General features: G+C 42.3%; 2 protein-coding genes across 2 annotated transcripts in view; both read right to left on the bottom strand.

The window, feature by feature from the left end:
* The window catches only part of LOC122934017 (gastrula zinc finger protein XlCGF26.1-like), a 323,260-nt gene extending 318,763 nt beyond the window's left edge, over positions 1-4,497 (bottom strand). The window contains exon 1 of the mRNA XM_044289146.1: positions 4,135-4,497. The gene's annotated coding sequence lies outside the window, so the exon portion shown is untranslated. The remainder of the gene's footprint in view (positions 1-4,134) is intronic.
* LOC122934030 (zinc finger protein OZF-like) overlaps positions 1-7,182 on the bottom strand; it is a 50,062-nt gene extending 42,880 nt beyond the window's left edge. Inside the window, exons 1-3 of the mRNA XM_044289171.1 lie at positions 7,136-7,182; positions 6,891-7,054; positions 4,135-4,237 (exon numbers count right to left, since the gene is read on the bottom strand). Coding sequence (XP_044145106.1) covers positions 4,135-4,237; positions 6,891-7,054; positions 7,136-7,160 — 292 coding nt within the window. The 5' untranslated portion in view covers positions 7,161-7,182. The remainder of the gene's footprint in view (positions 1-4,134; positions 4,238-6,890; positions 7,055-7,135) is intronic.
* Between the last annotated feature and the right edge of the window lie 10,224 nt (positions 7,183-17,406).

Raw genomic sequence — 17,406 nt, forward strand, 5'->3', positions numbered from 1 at the left:
CTGAACATTTTCTTAAAACTAGGGGCATTCAATATAGGACTCATAGTTCTTTTGTCATGGAAATTTTGGAATTTATTCTCTCACTTTTTATTTGAGAATAGGTTCTACCACCAGCTCAGGGGGATCGCAATGGGGAGCCCCTGTGCCCCGAGTTATGCAAATCTCCTCCTGGGCTGCTGGGAGGACACCGTTGTCTTCAGTTTGACCAATGGACCTCCCATATAATCTTTTGGGGGCGCTACCTTGATTTTATGGGGTGGGTCCATTCGTCATTTTAAAACCTTTGTCCAACAACTGAACCTGAATGACATCAGTCTCACCTTTACACATGAAATCCATGAGCGGACCATTTCCTTCTTGGATATCCATATAACCCAAAAAAAATTAGAATTACACACCGAGACTTATCGCAAACCAACTGCCACCAATAGTCTCCTTAGGTGGGACAGTTACCATCCCCCGAGCCCATAAAAAGGTATCCCTAAGGGACAATATTTACGTGTTAGAAGGAATTGTTCCACACTTGAATCTTTTGGATCCCAAGCTAAATACCTACGGGAACATTTTTCCCAGAGAGGTTACCCCCTAGGATCCTCAGAGATGCTTTTAAATATTCTGTACAAAGAGACAGACATTCCCTCCTTATTTCACGCACCTGTCCTAATGAAAAGAGTACAATTACGAGAATAATCGGTACTTTTCAAAAGTCTACTTCCTTTAAAATCTTAGCTGGCTTAACCAGTATACCTGCAATAAAGGTTCCTATTCGTGCGCTGATGCTCCTGCTCGAACTTCCGTACTTGGTGTGGAAGTTCTCCTTTTCTGTAATTAGTCCTTCTTGATGCTGGAGTTCAGGATCAGTCCAGGTATTGTGTAGTTTGGCGAGCTGCCTCGCGCCCCGGCCGGTGGTGCGCTGCTGCAGCAGGTGGAGGTGTACACAAAAGTGATTAGCGCTCTCTCAGAGCTGTGAGTGACATCACCGCAGCGGTCATCAATGACCACCGGTACCAGGTTCATCCCTGAGGAAGAACAGCGTCTGTTCGAAACGTGCTGGAGAAGAGATACCTGGTACCGGTGGTCATTGATGAAGCACGAGCGGAAGCACGAGCAGGAGCATCAGCGCACGAATAGGAACCTTCATTGCAGGTATACTGGTTAAGCCAACTAAATACTTGTACACTGATATACATCCATGTGCTAGATAGAGCTCATCTGTGAAACCTGTGCATTAATATTAATCTTATTATGTCCCAAAGAGCAGTATCATAGTATTCAATACAATACATTGCCTTCTTTCGTGCGGCAGACGTTGTGGTTCTGCCGCGATACCGCTGCTATTACACGTAGCATTCACTGAGCGCCTCTGAAGCAACTCCTCTATTTTTCCTTTAAAATCTTATCGACAGGCAGAACCTACCAAATGCGGGATTTTGCAAATTTCTAAACTCAGGGTGCTGTCTATCTATGTACTTGTACATGCCCTCCAAATTATGTCGATAAGACAAAACATGAATTAAGGCGGAGGGTGGGCGACCACATTGGGGACATCACCCATCGTCGTGACAAAACTATTTAACGTCACGTCTTGGAATACCATAATGAGATTTTAGGAGTCTTAGATTCCAAGTTATCGAAGTAATCTGTAAATCTCCTAGAGGTGGTGATTGGGATAGGAGGATTCTCTGCAAGGAGACTCAGTGGATACAACGCCTCAAAACGGTGGCCCAGCTGGGCCGCAATGAACAGATATCCTTTGCCTGTTTTTTCTAAAACTCCTCCCCTTGCATCATGTATTGGTCAAACTTGTTAATATGTAAGTTCTCTTTTTTTATCTATATACATTGGACTACTTGCCTTATTATCAGATCAAAATGTATCAAAAGATGTACAATTATATCGCAATGGGGACCTTGAGCTGCTGGCACCAAATTCCAGTCCCAAGTCTATCCATCTCCCATTTATTTTTCATGATTTATTCCACCACTTTATGTTATTTGGCTAACCCTTCTTCATCTGGACGCTTAAAATGATTACTTTTTCTACCCTTACTTCTCTCCCTTTAGGCGTTTTACAGTGGAACGCATTTACTAGCACTTCCGGGTAGCCTGCATTCTACCGCGGCTCCCGTTGCGCTCCACTGACCGGAAGTGCATTCCATCGGGCGAAAGTTGCCTATATCTCCCGCCCAAGTCTGGTTACCCACGCTCACTTCCCTTCCTAGCATTGCCCCAGTTTCAAATTGCGCTTATCCAGCACCTTACATCTATTTTATTTGGGGACTATTATTATCCTTTCTGAACTTTGGAACGCAACTTTCACTCCACGAGACTGGAAGTGAGGCGGAGCAACAAACTCCGTCACTTCCGGCCTCCAGCGTGGGTATTCCAATCTCAAACTTACCTGTATATAGGGAGGCAAACTTTTAATATCTTCACGCCCACATCATCCAGGCTGCCATCATCTCCTTCATATCTGCTGTTTCTGTCCCCTGATGAACCGCTGATCATCTGCAACAGGGAAACACGTTGGGACCATTTATTACAAGCACTTGAGGGTCTGCTAGGGCTTTTTTCAGGGTTTAGCCACCAATAAGTGGTGTCGCCCCTTTTGGGGCGGGTGCTCAACTTTCAGGCAGGGATAGCCTGGAAGGGACAGCCAGGGACAGTTCATCTCCAGACCGTATCGCCAATGGTGACAAAACTCTGGTGGGCGTTTTCCCTTATACCATAGGAACCGTGAGTAAAATGTACTACCGTGGCCCACACTGTTTATTACATGTTATATATACATGCCCAGCATTAGACCCTCCTACCAGATTTCTGATATCCAGCTACACTGTTTTGTGGGCATTATTACCTAATTTAATTTCTGTGGAGGTTATTTTTGAATATTTGAATGTTAATATTAAAAGTTATGCTTTAGGAGTTTTTTCTGTAAGCCAATAGTTTATCTCTCCTCAATCCTCATGTATTATTATTTGTGAAACAACCTGATTGTCAAATTTAACAAAACTGTTTCTGAAAGCCGGCAGCTTGAACAATGGGGACATGTAAATAGGTCAATAACACACTCCAAAAGACATACTGATAGGGAACTTAGACTGTGAGTCCCATTGGGGACAGTGTGATCCTAATGTCTGTATAGCCCTGCTGACTATAGTAGCGCTATATAAATGCAGAACATGAATACAATAAATAAATAGGCCACTTCTGATGACAGGTTCCCTTTAATGGATTTTTAATAATGGTCAGAGTGACCATTATTAAAAATTTTGCATCGAAAAACTTTTATTATTCCAGTGAAAATACATTTTTCCTGCAAACCAACATTCAGAGAAGAATTTATTTCTTTTTGAACTACTAGATACAGTCTATAGGTGGCTCTAATATTGATTACACAATTCCCCCCCTCCCTGTTTGGGTGTGATACTAGGACACCACCGGGTTTACAATTTGTGTCTAGAACCCGATAACACACGGTGTAAGGCAAATAGAGAACTGCTCCCCTATAAAACCCCTCTGCACATACAATAATCCTATATGTTGTCAGACCAGGACTGTGACTGTTCTCTGAGGTGTCAACAAGGGACCACTTAACAGCTGCCATGAGATATTTTGGGGCCCCATATACTGGGATTGGTCAGAGCCCCTGGGGAGAGTGGGGTATAGCATTGAAGTCTTTAGCAGGAAGGGGTCAGCAGAATGGCCGGCAAGCGGTCACTGACCACTGGGGATTTTTCCTCCTATGATAACTTCTTTAGGGCAGAACATTGTGAAATCTTTATGGTCAGACAGGCAGCTGCTACTGTTCATTGGTGGCTCTTTTTATTTCGGCTCTACCATAAGGCTTTACCTATTTCCAAAAATTCTGAAGTGTCAGTAAATCCTCTAAGTACTAAGGAAAGAAGGTTCATAGAAGTTAGAAGAACGGGTGATAACCCCAACCTTCTGATCAATACTGTGGGACACTTGGTATCGGTAACAATTGTGTGCTAATAATGGAAAACCTGTCAGAAAGTACAATATGTGACCCCCAAACTGCCACCGCTACCTGACTATACAAGGAGTCATCAGTAGCCAGTGAAGGAGCAGAATCTGTGAGTCTTCTCTGCTTTATGTAGTGGTTACTACTCACCTGGGTGGTTATCGGTGGGAATGTCCTCTATGATCTGCTCATCACCCCTCACATATGTATCTTCAGCCTTAATATTGGTCAGATCTTTACCCAGATTTAAAAGCTGAGAAACAGAAATTGTAAAAGTCAGCAGACTGATGGAGAAGTCGTGTGGAATGTTTGATGTGACCAGAAAAGATCATTAATTACAATGACAAAAAGTGATGAAATGACAGCAGAGTTATCTGCTATGGCAGCGGTCCATGCCTATAGCTCCTCTCCTTCCTGCTGGTGGGCACGCCTGCTGCCTGGTTTACCTGCTCCATAGCTTTAGGGCTCCAGTGGTCCAGTCCCACAGACATCCCTCTCTCCCTTCCCAGTGGTCCCGGCTGCTGGAAAAACACTGTCCTCCCACACAAGCTGAGGCCTGCTTCCTGCCGATAATGACCTTCTCTGCCCATAGGTCATGTGTGCACACACTATCTCTGGCTCTTATAGGGCTGGCATACACGCACTCTGATCTCTACAAGCCATGGAAAGGAGCCTGATCAATAGGTTCTAGTATGCTAGTTTCATGCAAAGCTTGTTCTGTGTACAGACTTCTGCCTGACTTCTAGATTGGACCCTTTTCTGTCTGACCTGACCCTTGCCTGATCTCCGTTATGATCCTGAGCTGCTTGCCCTGACAACGGACCATTTATCAGACTGCATATATTGTGCCTTTCCTGACCCCGTGGGTCACCAGTCACTTGTACAGAAACTACTTCAAGCAGCAGCCTAGTGGTTCCCCTGCAACAAAGTCCTGATCCTGTACAGGGGATAAAGTGGAGGGAAGGGGGTCACTTATATAACACACTTTGGAGCAGAACCATGTCAAATCTGTTCAAGAAACACAGTGGATCTACATGTGCCATGTTTCATTGTCTGACCCAAAATCTGCAGGTCTCCTGTATACAGTTGCAAGAAAAAGTATGTGAACCCTTCGGAATGATATGGATTTCTGTACAAATTGGTCATATAATGTGATCTGATCTTCATCTAAGTCACAACAATAGACAATCACAGTCTGCTTAAACTAATAACACACAGAAAATAAAATGTTACCATGTTTTTTTGAACACACCATGTAAACATTCACAGTGCAGGTGGAAAAAGTATGTGAACCCCTAGACTAATTACATCTCCAAGAGCTAATTGGAGTGAGGTGTCAGCCAACTGGAGTCCAATCAATGAGATGAGATTGGAGGTGTTGGTTACAGCTGCCCTGCCCTATAAAAAACACATCGGTTCTGGGTTTGCTGTTTACAAGAAGCATTGCCTGATGTGAATGATGCCTCGCACAAAAGAGCTCTCAGAAGACCTACGATTAAGAATTATTGACTTGCATAAAGCTGGAAAGGGTTATAAAAAGTATATCCAAAAGCCTTGCTGTTCATCAGTCCATAGTAAGACAAATTGTCTATAAATGGAGAAAGTTCAGCACTGCTGCTACTCTCCCTAGGAGTGGTCGTCCTGTAAAGATGACTGCAAGAGCACAGCGCAGACTGCTCAATGAGGTGAAGAAGAATCCTAGAGTGTCAGCTAAAGACTTACAAAAGTCTCTGGCATATGCTAACATCCCTGTTAGCGAATCTACGATACGTAAAACACAAAACAAGAATAAATTTCATGGGAGGATACCACAGAGGAAGCCACTGCTGTACGTTTACAGTTTGCACAAAAGCACCTGGATGTTCCACAGCAGTACTGGCAAAATATTCTGTGGACAGATGAAACCAAAGTTGAGTTGTTTGGAAGAAACACACAACACTATGTGTGGAGAAAAAGAGGCACAGCACACCAACATCAAAACCTTATCCCAAATGTGAAGTATGGTGGTGGGGGCATCATGGTTTGGGGCTGCTTTGCTGCGTCAGGGCCTGGACGGATTGCTATAATCGAAGGAACAATGTATTCCCAAGTTTATCAAGACATTTTGCAGGAGAACTTAAGGCCATCTGTCCACCATCTGAAGCTCAACAGAAGATGGGTGCTGCAACAGGACAACAACCCAAAGCATAGAAGTAAATCAACAACAGAATGGCTTAAACAGAAGAAAATATGCCTTCTGGAGTGGCCCAGTCAGAGTCCTGACCTCAACCCGATTGAGATGCTGTGGCATGACCTCAAGAAAGCGATTCACACCAGACATCCCAAGAATATTGCTGAACTGAAACAGTTCTGTAAAGAGGAATGGTCAAGAATTACTCCTGACCGTTGTGCACGTCTGATCTGCAACTACAGGAAACGTTTGGATGAAGTTATTGCTGCCAAAGGAGGTTCAACCAGTTATTAAATCCAAGGGTTCACAAACTTTTTCCACCTGCACTGTGAATGTTTACATGGTGTGTTCAATAAAAACATGGTAACATTTAATTCTTTGTGTGTTATTAGTTTAAGCAGACTGTGATTGTCTATTGTTGTGACTTAGATGAAGATCAGATCACATTTTATGACCAATTTGTGCAGAAATCCATATCATTCCAAAGGGTTCACATACTTTTTCTTGCAACTGTATATGCATCTAGTTGGTTCCTTATTTCAACAAGCAGACTCTACTGGCCAGAAAACTCTGAGAAGATTCAGGTGACATGTAAGGTCTATAGTTAGCTGTAATCCTGCCATCTCTACCTTTCTCATTATACAAGGATAAAACATATAATACTGGTTTATAAAACAAGACTGAACAATAGATCTTCACAGCACTTCTACAGATCATAGGGAACCTTTCATGAGACCTTATTTCCATCTATCTGATCATCATATGAAATGCTTTGATGTTCTTCCGAACCATCATGTAGAAGAAGAGGACTGTGACATCTCTCATCATGTAGAAGAAGAGGACTGGGACATCTCTCATCATGTAGAAGAAGAGGACTGGGAGTTGTTCTTTCTTCTTTAACTGCAGGAAAAACAAACGGTGACAATTAATTTCTTACATATAACTAGTGAGAGGATGTGTGTATTTAGTCATGTCTTTTACTTGGTGGCTGGTGATCCTCCATCATGATGTTCTTGTACAGATCTTTGTGTCCTTCTAAATATTCAGACTCGTCCATGGAGAAATAGACGGCGACATCCTGACACCTTATAGGAACCTGACAACAGAATGATAAAGTCATCGCCCAGATCCCTTCATAGTGTTACTGTATAATGTCCCGGCATTCCCAGCGATGTCACCTCTCCAGTCAGCAGCTCAATAATCTTGTTGGCGAGTTCTAGGATCCTCTCTTTGTTGACTTTCTCATGTATCGGGATGTGAGGTGTCGGCCTGGATATTGGGCTCAGGATTCCTCCCCATCCTTCAGATGCCGGGGCCTGACAATGCTCAATAGAGGTCTTCTTCATTACTATGTATTCCTGATTATGGAGAGACGCAGTAATAAATATCACTCCATACATCTCCAGAGTCCCTCACCTCTCCAGTCATGTCCATCTGTTAGAAACATAGAGAAGATGATGTAATGTGACATCATCAGAATCTCTCACCTCTCCAGTAAGCCAGAGGAGGATCTCTAGGGTGAGATTTATTACACTCTCTGCCATCTTGTCCCCATCCCTATCCATCCTTGATGGGTCAATCAGGAGAATGATCTTATATAGGAGATATACGCTGAGCCAGATCCTATATTGTAGGAACCTGAATGGAAAGAAGATGAACCGATGTAAAATCATAGAAAATCCCATGTAAAATACAATTACTGGAGATAAGAAGAGGAAACACTGGAGGAGATAAAGTGTATCAAGGCAGCTCCTCCATGTTTCAGGTCAAAACATGTCACAATTTCATATTACCACTATAGACAGTTACAGGTCACAGCGGTAATCCCTGTATAAAGCTGTAATCTGGTACTTCATAGATCTAGAGCTCAGACTGCCCTCGTCCTATCAGATGGAATCACAAGGATAAAGGGCATCTGTCAGCAGATTGGTACCTGTGACACCGGCTGACCTGGTACATGTGCGCTTGGCAGCTGAAGACATCTGTGTTTGTCCCATGTTGATATGTGCCCGCACTGCTGAGATAATTATGTTTTATTATATGCAAATGAACCTCCAGGAGTAACAAGGGTGTTGCCTTTTTACCTAGAGGCTCCTCCTTTCTGCACCTGCCGCGCCCTTTTCACTTTGATTGACAGGACCAGGCAGAGAAAACGTAATCACACCTGACCCTGACAATGAAAGTGAAATGGTCGTGGCAGGTGCAGAAAGAGAGGCGCCTCTAGGTTTAAGGGCAACACCCCCGTTGCACTCTGATGCTTATTTGCATATATTAACCCTTTCTACCCCAGGCCAATTTTCACCTTCCTGCCCAGGCCTATTTTTACAAATCGGACATGTGTCACTTTATGTGGTAATAACTTTGGAATTGGAATTTTCTAAATTTGAATTTCTCTACTTAAAAACAAAAAACAAAACTCTTAAAATAGTTATCAGTCAACATTTACCACATGTCTACTTTATGTTGCCATCATTTTGTAAATCTTATTTAATTTTTTTTAGGATGTTAGAAGGTTTAAATTTTTAGAAGTCATTTTTCTAATTTTCAAGAAAATTTCCAAAATTGCTTTTTTAAGCACCAATTTAGTAAAAAAAAGTGATTTTGAGGGCTTAAACAATAGAAATCACCATAAATTACCCCATTTTAGAAACTGAACCACTCAAATTAGTCCTAACTGATGTTACAAACTTTGCTAACCTTTGAGGTGTTCCACAACAGTTTAAAAGAAAATGAAGTTTGAATTTCAAAATGACATTGTTTTTGCAGATTTTTTATGTTAATTTATTTGTTCTACTGCAACACATTTATTACCCTGATTCTTCAGTTTACAGAAACACCCCATATGTGGTCGTAAACTGCTGTATGGGCACACGGCAGGGCTCAAAAGGGAAGAAGCAACATAAGAATTTTGGAGGGCAGATTTCACTGGGACAATTTTAAGTTGCCATGTAACATTTGAAGACACCCCGACAGTAAAAAACAAAACAAAAAGTGACACCAATATGGCACAATACGTACAGGGAGTGCAGAATTATTAGGCAAATAAGTATTTTGACCACATCATCCTCTTTATGCATGTTGTCTTACTCCAAGCTGTATAGGCTCGAAAGCCTACTACCAATTAAGCATATTAGGTGATGTGCATCTCTGTAATGAGAAGGGGTGTGGTCTAATGACATCAACACCCTATATCAGGTGTGCATAATTATTAGGCAACTTCCTTTCCTTTGGCAAAATGAGTCAAAAGAAGGACTTGACAGGCTCAGAAAAGTCAAAAATAGTGAGATATCTTGCAGAGGGATGCAGCACTCTTAAAATTGCAAAGCTTCTGAAGCGTGATCATCGAACAATCAAGCGTTTCATTCAAAATAGTCAACAGGGTCGCAAGAAGCGTGTGGAAAAACCAAGGCGCAAAATAACTGCCCATGAACTGAGAAAAGTCAAGCGTGCAGCTGCCAAGATGCCACTTGCCACCAGTTTGGCCATATTTCAGAGCTGCAACATCACTGGAGTGCCCAAAAGCACAAGGTGTGTAATACTCAGAGACATGGCCAAGGTAAGAAAGGCTGAAAGACGACCACCACTGAACAAGACACACAAGCTGAAACGTCAAGACTGGGCCAAGAAATATCTCAAGACTGATTTTTCTAAGGTTTTATGGACTGATGAAATGAGAGTGAGTCTTGATGGGCCAGATGGATCGGCCCGTGGCTGGATTGGTAAAGGGCAGAGAGCTCCAGTCCGACTCAGACGCCAGCAAGGTGGAGGTGGAGTACTGGTTTGGGCTGGTATCATCAAAGATGAGCTTGTGGGGCCTTTTCGGGTTGAGGATGGAGTCAAGCTCAACTCCCAGTCCTACTGCCAGTTTCTGGAAGACACCTTCTTCAAGCAGTGGTACAGGAAGAAGTCTGCAAGGTAAGAAAAACATGATTTTCATGCAGGACAATGCTCCATCACACGCGTCCAAGTACTCCACAGCGTGGCTGGCAAGAAAGGGTATAAAAGAAGAAAAACTAATGACATGGCCTCCTTGTTCACCTGATCTGAACCCCATTGAGAACCTGTGGTTTATCATCAAATGTGAGATTTACAAGGAGGGAAAACAGTACACCTCTCTGAACAGTGTCTGGGAGGCTGTGGTTGCTGCTGCTGCACGCAATGTTGATGGTGAACAGATCAAAACACTGACAGAATCCATGGATGGCAGGCTTTTGAGTGTCCTTGCAAAGAAAGGTGGCTATATTGGTCACTGATTTGTTTTTGTTTTTGAATGTCAGAAATGTATATTTGTGAATGTTGAGATGTTATATTGGTTTCACTGGTAAAAATAAATAATTGAAATGGGTATATATTTGTTTTTTGTTAAGTTGCCTAATAATTATGCACAGTAATAGTCACCTGCACACACAGATATCCCCCTAAAATAGCTAAAACTAAAAACAAACTAAAAACTACTTCCAAAAATATTCAGCTTTGATATTAATGAGTTTTTTGGGTTCATTGAGAACATGGTTGTTGTTCAATAATAAAATTAATCCTAAAAAATACAACTTGCCTAATAATTCTGCACTCCCTGTATACGTACGTACCAATATGTGATGGATACGTACCAATAAGTGACGGCACCTCGCAGCCCCGCCCACCAACACTGTACTTCGGGATCACGTGGTACGGTTTCATCACTGGTTACCAAGATGTGATGTTACGCCCTCCCTGGGAGTACATAAGGTCAGCTTGGCACAGTTTACACAGACACCTCCTGTCCGCACGGGCACAGAGAGTGATAGAGGGTGGTCCACGCAACCTCTGGTGTGACACAACACTCGCTCACAACCCTGACAAGCTGAGAGAGCCTTTTCATTGCCCCAGTGAAACAGAGCTCTGCCAGCCCGGTAGACTGCCACCAGTTCCTCAATAGATATAAGCCCGGTCTGTTAATGGGATTATATAGAGTCGGAACCAACCCCAAGTAGCTTATAACGTTATGCCGACACTTATATCCGAAACGTGGGGATTCATAATCGAGATACAGAACAGCGCAAGATTAATTTATATATTTAATTGCCTTCAGGGCGCACTAGACACATCACTATATACACACAGATATATACAGAGGTCAGATGTGCAAATACAGATGATATGGTACAAACAGAGTTAAACAGATCAAAAGTTGCATCCCACAAGAGAACTACGGCCAGAAGAATGTCCGTCTCGGTCCCAGGGTCGCAGATATGTAACCGGTCATAATCCCATGATCTCCCGGTTCCATGATGATTGATGGATTTGAGTGATCTATGTAATTAGCTCAGCCCCCCACAGGTAGGGTTTCCTGTAGGATGAGTTAGGATCCATTCACATGTCCGTCTGTGTTTTGCGGACCCGCAGAACACGGACACCGGCAATGTGCGTTCCGCATTTTGTGGACCGCACATCGCCGACACTCTCATAGAAAATGCCTCTTCTTGTCGCAATTATTTTGCGGGACAGAAGTGCGGATCTGAAAATGCGGACAGCAGATTCCAGCCCCATTGAAAATTAATGGGTCCGCACATTTTGCGGACGTGTGAATGAACCTTTAGCCTCCATGCTGGCTGAGTGGGGTGTGAACTGTAAACACGTGGTCTGTTTTGAAGCAGGACCCCCTGTGGAGCCGCCTTCCTCTGCTAGCTGACAGCAAATGGCTCTACATATTCCTCACTGTGACCCTATTTTGGAAACTACAAAATAAGGTGAATGTTTTATTCATATTATTTTGGGGTACATATGATTACATATTACTCTTTGTGAGACAAGGTAACCAAAAAAATGGATGTTCTGGCACAGTTTTATTTTATATTTTTTTAAGATGTTCACCTGACAGAAAAGATCATGTCTTATTTTCTAAAGAGCACATTGTAGGGAGGTGACGATACCAAATAGGTCTACTTTTATTTTATTTTCAGTTTTACATAAATCATTTTTGGAAAAAAAACCAAAAAACATATTTTTGTATTTTTCTGCCAATCGTCTTGTGTAGGGGCTCGTTTTTTACAGGAATAGTTGAAGCTTTCATTGTTACCATTGATTTTTTTGATCATTCAGTATTACACTTTTAGTGGCAAGGTGACCAAAATATGGTTGTTTTGGCAGAATTTTTATTTATTGAATTTTTTACGGCACTTACCTGATGGGGGGGGCATGTGATTTTTTTTTTATAGAGCCGGTCGTTACAAACGCGGTGATACCCAATATGTCTGTTTTTCTATTTTGTTTCTATTTTTTACAATTGTATATGTGTATCATGGGAAAGAGGAAACTATTTTTTTCTTTTGAAAACAATTATTTTTTACTTTTTATTCTTGTCCCACTGTGGGACTTCAACTTTTGGGGATCTGTGTAAGACACCAGGCTGCCTTTCCAGCCATCAGGTCGCCGCCGTCACCGCAGTGTGTGGACCCGATGAGAACGGAAAGGGTCCTGGTACCCTCTGCAAACCCAAAATATGACGCTGTCAGCATTGACTGTGGCATAGAAGGGGTTAATACACCAGCAATCGGTGTATTCACTGATACTGAAGTATACAGCAGGGTCTTGGCTGTCAGTGAAAGCTGGGTCTGTGCCACTGATCGGGAGGGAGCAGATACTGCACCTGTCAGATCACCGGGACGTAGCTAGATGGCACGTTACGTCACGCTGCGCCGTACATGTACACCGCTGGTCGAGAATTGGTTAAAATACTTTCCTTAGCAATGCAGCCATGTACGAACATGTATGCTGGTCAGTGGCCCAAAGTCATTTAACCCTTTAAATCACACTCATGCCCACTTCGATGCCCATCTGTGTGCCAGTCATTTCTGTGGTCATACCGCGTTCAGCTGATTTCCCCTCAGGACAATTTATTTTATCACTGGGAAAAGTTCTCATAATTCATTAACAAAACATGAAAAATACAAATTATGTGAATAATAATAAACTTTAGCTGCGTCCATCGCACAGTGCAGAAATAATTCCGCCATATAGCACATAGAGAACGGCTGCAGTGCAGTATAAGGCCGGGTTCACACGTGACTGGTCAGCTGCAGATTTACTTAGCGATTTCTGTGCGGTAAATCTGCAGCGTTGTACAGAACCAGCAAAGGGAATGAGCTTTTAGTAATTCTCAGTCACACGTCGGGCGGTCACTTCCACAACCCCATAAAGGAGGACATTGTACCAGGGACAGTGACACATAATACTTCAATACTACAGCATGCCCGATACTACAATACATACTTGTAGCAGTAATTACACTGTGCCACCGCTCCACAGGAGACCACGTGCGGTGTACTGACGAGGAAGCGGCGCTCACACTGGAGCATCATCTCCTCTTCCAACAGCTGATAGTCGGGGCTGCCGGGTATCAGATCTCGCCGATCAGATACTGATGACCGATCCTGACAACCGGTTATCAATATAAACGGTCGACAACACCTATAACTGCCTCTGGGTAACTGGAAAAAAATAAAAAACACACCAAAAATGTACATACTAAGAATTTATACATTTGCACGGCCGGTCAATATCCACATAGAGAAAAAAGGAGCCTAATATAGATGAGATCGGTCTAATCTCATACACTGCTGGTTCTGTATTACACTCAGGCTGGGCTTCTCCACATGGAAAATCCGTATGGAATCAGCTGTGGATTACACATGGAAAACACGGAGCGCGAGCGAAATACAGGACAGCTTGGGTTTTCACAAAAGCGTTATGTCCTCCATGTATATACAGAAGATGTACAACCAGCTGTACAAATATACATATATTGAGGCTCACCCAGCCTAAATCGTGCAGTGGAGCTACAAGGACTAAATTGACCCGCCTAGTTAACAAGGGAAACAAATATTAAAATGTAGTATAGTCCGAGAACTCACATACGGGCATAAGGAACGAATATCATTAGTATGAATAAAAACATTTAATAAACATCAGAAAACAATACAATATAAAAAGTGAAAACAAAAATAAAACTCAGATAATGAGACTCCAGTTAAGGGGGGCTTGGTTGGAAATATACTCTATATAAAGTGCTTGTGCTTGAGAGTGTATTTCCTAAGAGAATAAAACGATGAATAAAGTCAATACAACTTCAAACGGGCTGATGCATGTGAAACACCTTGGATGTGCACAGATTGACTCTGAAAAAAACCTCCCAGTCAAAAGGACCCACAGCAATAGTTAAATCCAAACAAAGTTCGGTAAATGTGGTGCGGTAATGATAACCCACACGCCGAGGTGTCCCAACACCACTTGTTACCTGTCCTGAGGTCTTCAGATGGAAATACCATCCTCACAGTAAGTAATGCGTCCTGCTGTTACGGGCCCAAACGAAAGCCACACCAAACGAAGGTAGGGAATGCTGGCTTGTCACGTGATGTGTCGGCAGGAAGTGCTGGCTGGTCACGTGATGTATCAAGTGGTCATGATGGTCCTGATATCGAATATGGAGGAAGTAAACTCAATGAAATAACCATGGAGGGATACACCAAATGGAAAAGGATTTAGGAAAACTAGAGGAATGGTAAAAAATCTGGCAACTAAAATTTTATGTTGATAAATGCAAGATAATGCACCTGGGGCGTAAAAACCCAAGAGCAGAATATAAAATCAGTGATACAGTCCTAACCTCAGTATCTGAGGAAAGGGATTTAGGGGTCATTATTTCAGAAGACTTAAAGGTAGGCAGACAATGTCACAGAGCAGCAGGAAATGCTAGCAGAATGCTTGGGTGTATAGGGAGAGGCATTACCAGTAGAAAGAGGGAGGTGCTCATGCCGCTCTACAGAGCACTAGTGAGTATTGTGCTCAGTACTGGAGACCATATCTCCAGAAGGATATTGATACTTTGGAGAGAGTTCAGAGAAGAGCTACTAAACTGGTACATGGATTGCAGGATAAAACTTACCAGGAAAGATTAAAGGACCTTAACATGTATAGCTTGGAAGAAAGACGAGACAGAGGGGATATGATAGAAACTTTTAAATACATAAAGGAAATCAGTAAAGAGGATACAGCGGCTCACTACTATTTCGTATGGATAGGTGCTCACCCTCAGGTCCTACCCTCAGGAGCAAAAAATTGATATGACGTAAATATATAGATGAGGGAGCACACTCAAAAGAAAACACTATTGGATGATGTAAACTTGATTTAATAAAATAAAAGCAAACCCCTAAAATACACATAAAACATACATCAAATTTAGAATATGCAATATGCAGCAATCAAATGCAATAGATATCAGAAAAAAGCACCAATGTCCCACTTGTAGTTATAGATATAGGGATCGCTGCCGTATAGTTAGGTATCTGACACACAGTTTAGTGGTAAGATAACCTATAGTGTTCCAATTGGAAATTGATGGAAACGTCTAAATTATTAGTGATCAATGTCACTCACTGTAGATACAGCACTATACCCCTTAGGATGTTGGCATATCAGAGTGAGCATGGATTCCAAACAACAAATAAAGGAAGTTGGACATCAGCAAGATCGAAAAATACCAGCGAAAAACACCAACGATTTACCTCCACTATCAAAGTTACAGCTGCACAGTAGTGACGTCATATACAAGCGTCTACCCGGAACCCCAGAGATCAGGTCACGTGGGACGCCACAGCCGGCCGTGTACGGCTACCTGAGAGACCAACGCTGCAATTTCGCAGATAGAAGGGGTAAGAATAGGAAGCTACAGCGGCGAGAACCAGTAAGTAACTTGGAGGGTGTATACGCATCTCTGTATAAATTTAACACCGGACTTTGACGTCTGATCCGAGTCACCATTAGCACCCCAAGTGGATGCAGTGCCACACGTATCTAACAGGATTTTAACAATTAAAGATTAAGTTATCATCTACACCTTATTTCCAGTTGGAATATTGTCTAGAGCCACAGCACCATAGCTGCAGCACGGTGCGGACTTTCTAACATCACCCTAAGGGGTATAGTGCTGTATCTACAGTGAGTGACATTGATCACTAATAATTTAGACGTTTCCATCAATTTCCAATTGGAACACTATAGGTTATCTTACCACTAAACTGTGTGTCAGATACCTAACTATACGGCAGCGATCCCTATATCTATAACTACAAGTGGGACATTGGTGCTTTTTTCTGATATCTATTGCATTTGATTGCTGCATATTGCATATTCTAAATTTGATGTATGTTTTATGTGTATTTTAGGGGTTTGCTTTTATTTTATTAAATCAAGTTTACATAAAGGAAATCAACAAGGTAAAAGAGGAGAGAATATTTAAAAGAATAAAAACTGCTACAAGAGGACATAGTTTTAAATTAGAGGGGGCAATTCACCATGACGGCCACAATGAGATTGACCCTTGACCTCTGTAGGGGCAGGAACACATGAAGAGAGATTAAATTCCCCCCACTCCTCCACCTCTTCAGTGCTTTACAAATTACCCCTAATATATTATCATTTATATCTTACCCCGTATATTTCATATATATATATATATATATATATATATATATATAAAATATTTTTTTTATTATTTTAATTTTTTGGGATGGGAATAGTACGGGCCGTCATGGTGGATTCAAGGAAATGGAATTACCGGTAAGTCTAATTGCGGTTTTTCCATTTCATCTACCATGACGACCACAATGAGAGGTAACAAATGACTAAGTGGGTGGGGATATCACCTGGAGAACCCTCCGGCCAAAAAGAATCTCATTAGAGTCCGGAAGACTAAGACGATAGTGTCTCACAAAGGTATTTACACTTGATTAGGTTGCAGCCTTACAGATCTGGTCAAGTGAGACACCTCCTTTCTCAGCCCAAGAGGAGGCAGTGGCCCTAGTGGAATGGGCTTTAATGACCCCCAGGGCTGGATTTGCCTTGAATCAAATAGCAACACTCAATGGTGGATCTAATCCATGGAGGATTTAGAGAGTTTTTTCCCCCTATTTCTCCCTGAGAACTGTATTAGAAGATTATTATCCTTCCTGAATTCCTGGGTAGTCTCAAGATATTGAATGACTGTATCTCTGACATCTAATAGGCGTATTTTATCATCTGTCCCTCTATCCTGGGACCTGGTAATGGAGGGTAGAAATATCTCCTGGTCACAGTGGAAGGAGGAGACCACTTCAGGGAGGAACCCGGGATCGAGCTTTAAATGAATGTGATCCTCTTTGATCTGGAGATACGGTTCCTTGCAGGAAAGGGCCTGAAGTTCTCCAAAACGTCTGGCTGAGGTTATTGCTATC

This window comes from Bufo gargarizans, chromosome 4, assembly GCF_014858855.1.
Source record: "Bufo gargarizans isolate SCDJY-AF-19 chromosome 4, ASM1485885v1, whole genome shotgun sequence".
NCBI classification, from domain to species: Eukaryota; Metazoa; Chordata; class Amphibia; order Anura; family Bufonidae; genus Bufo; species Bufo gargarizans.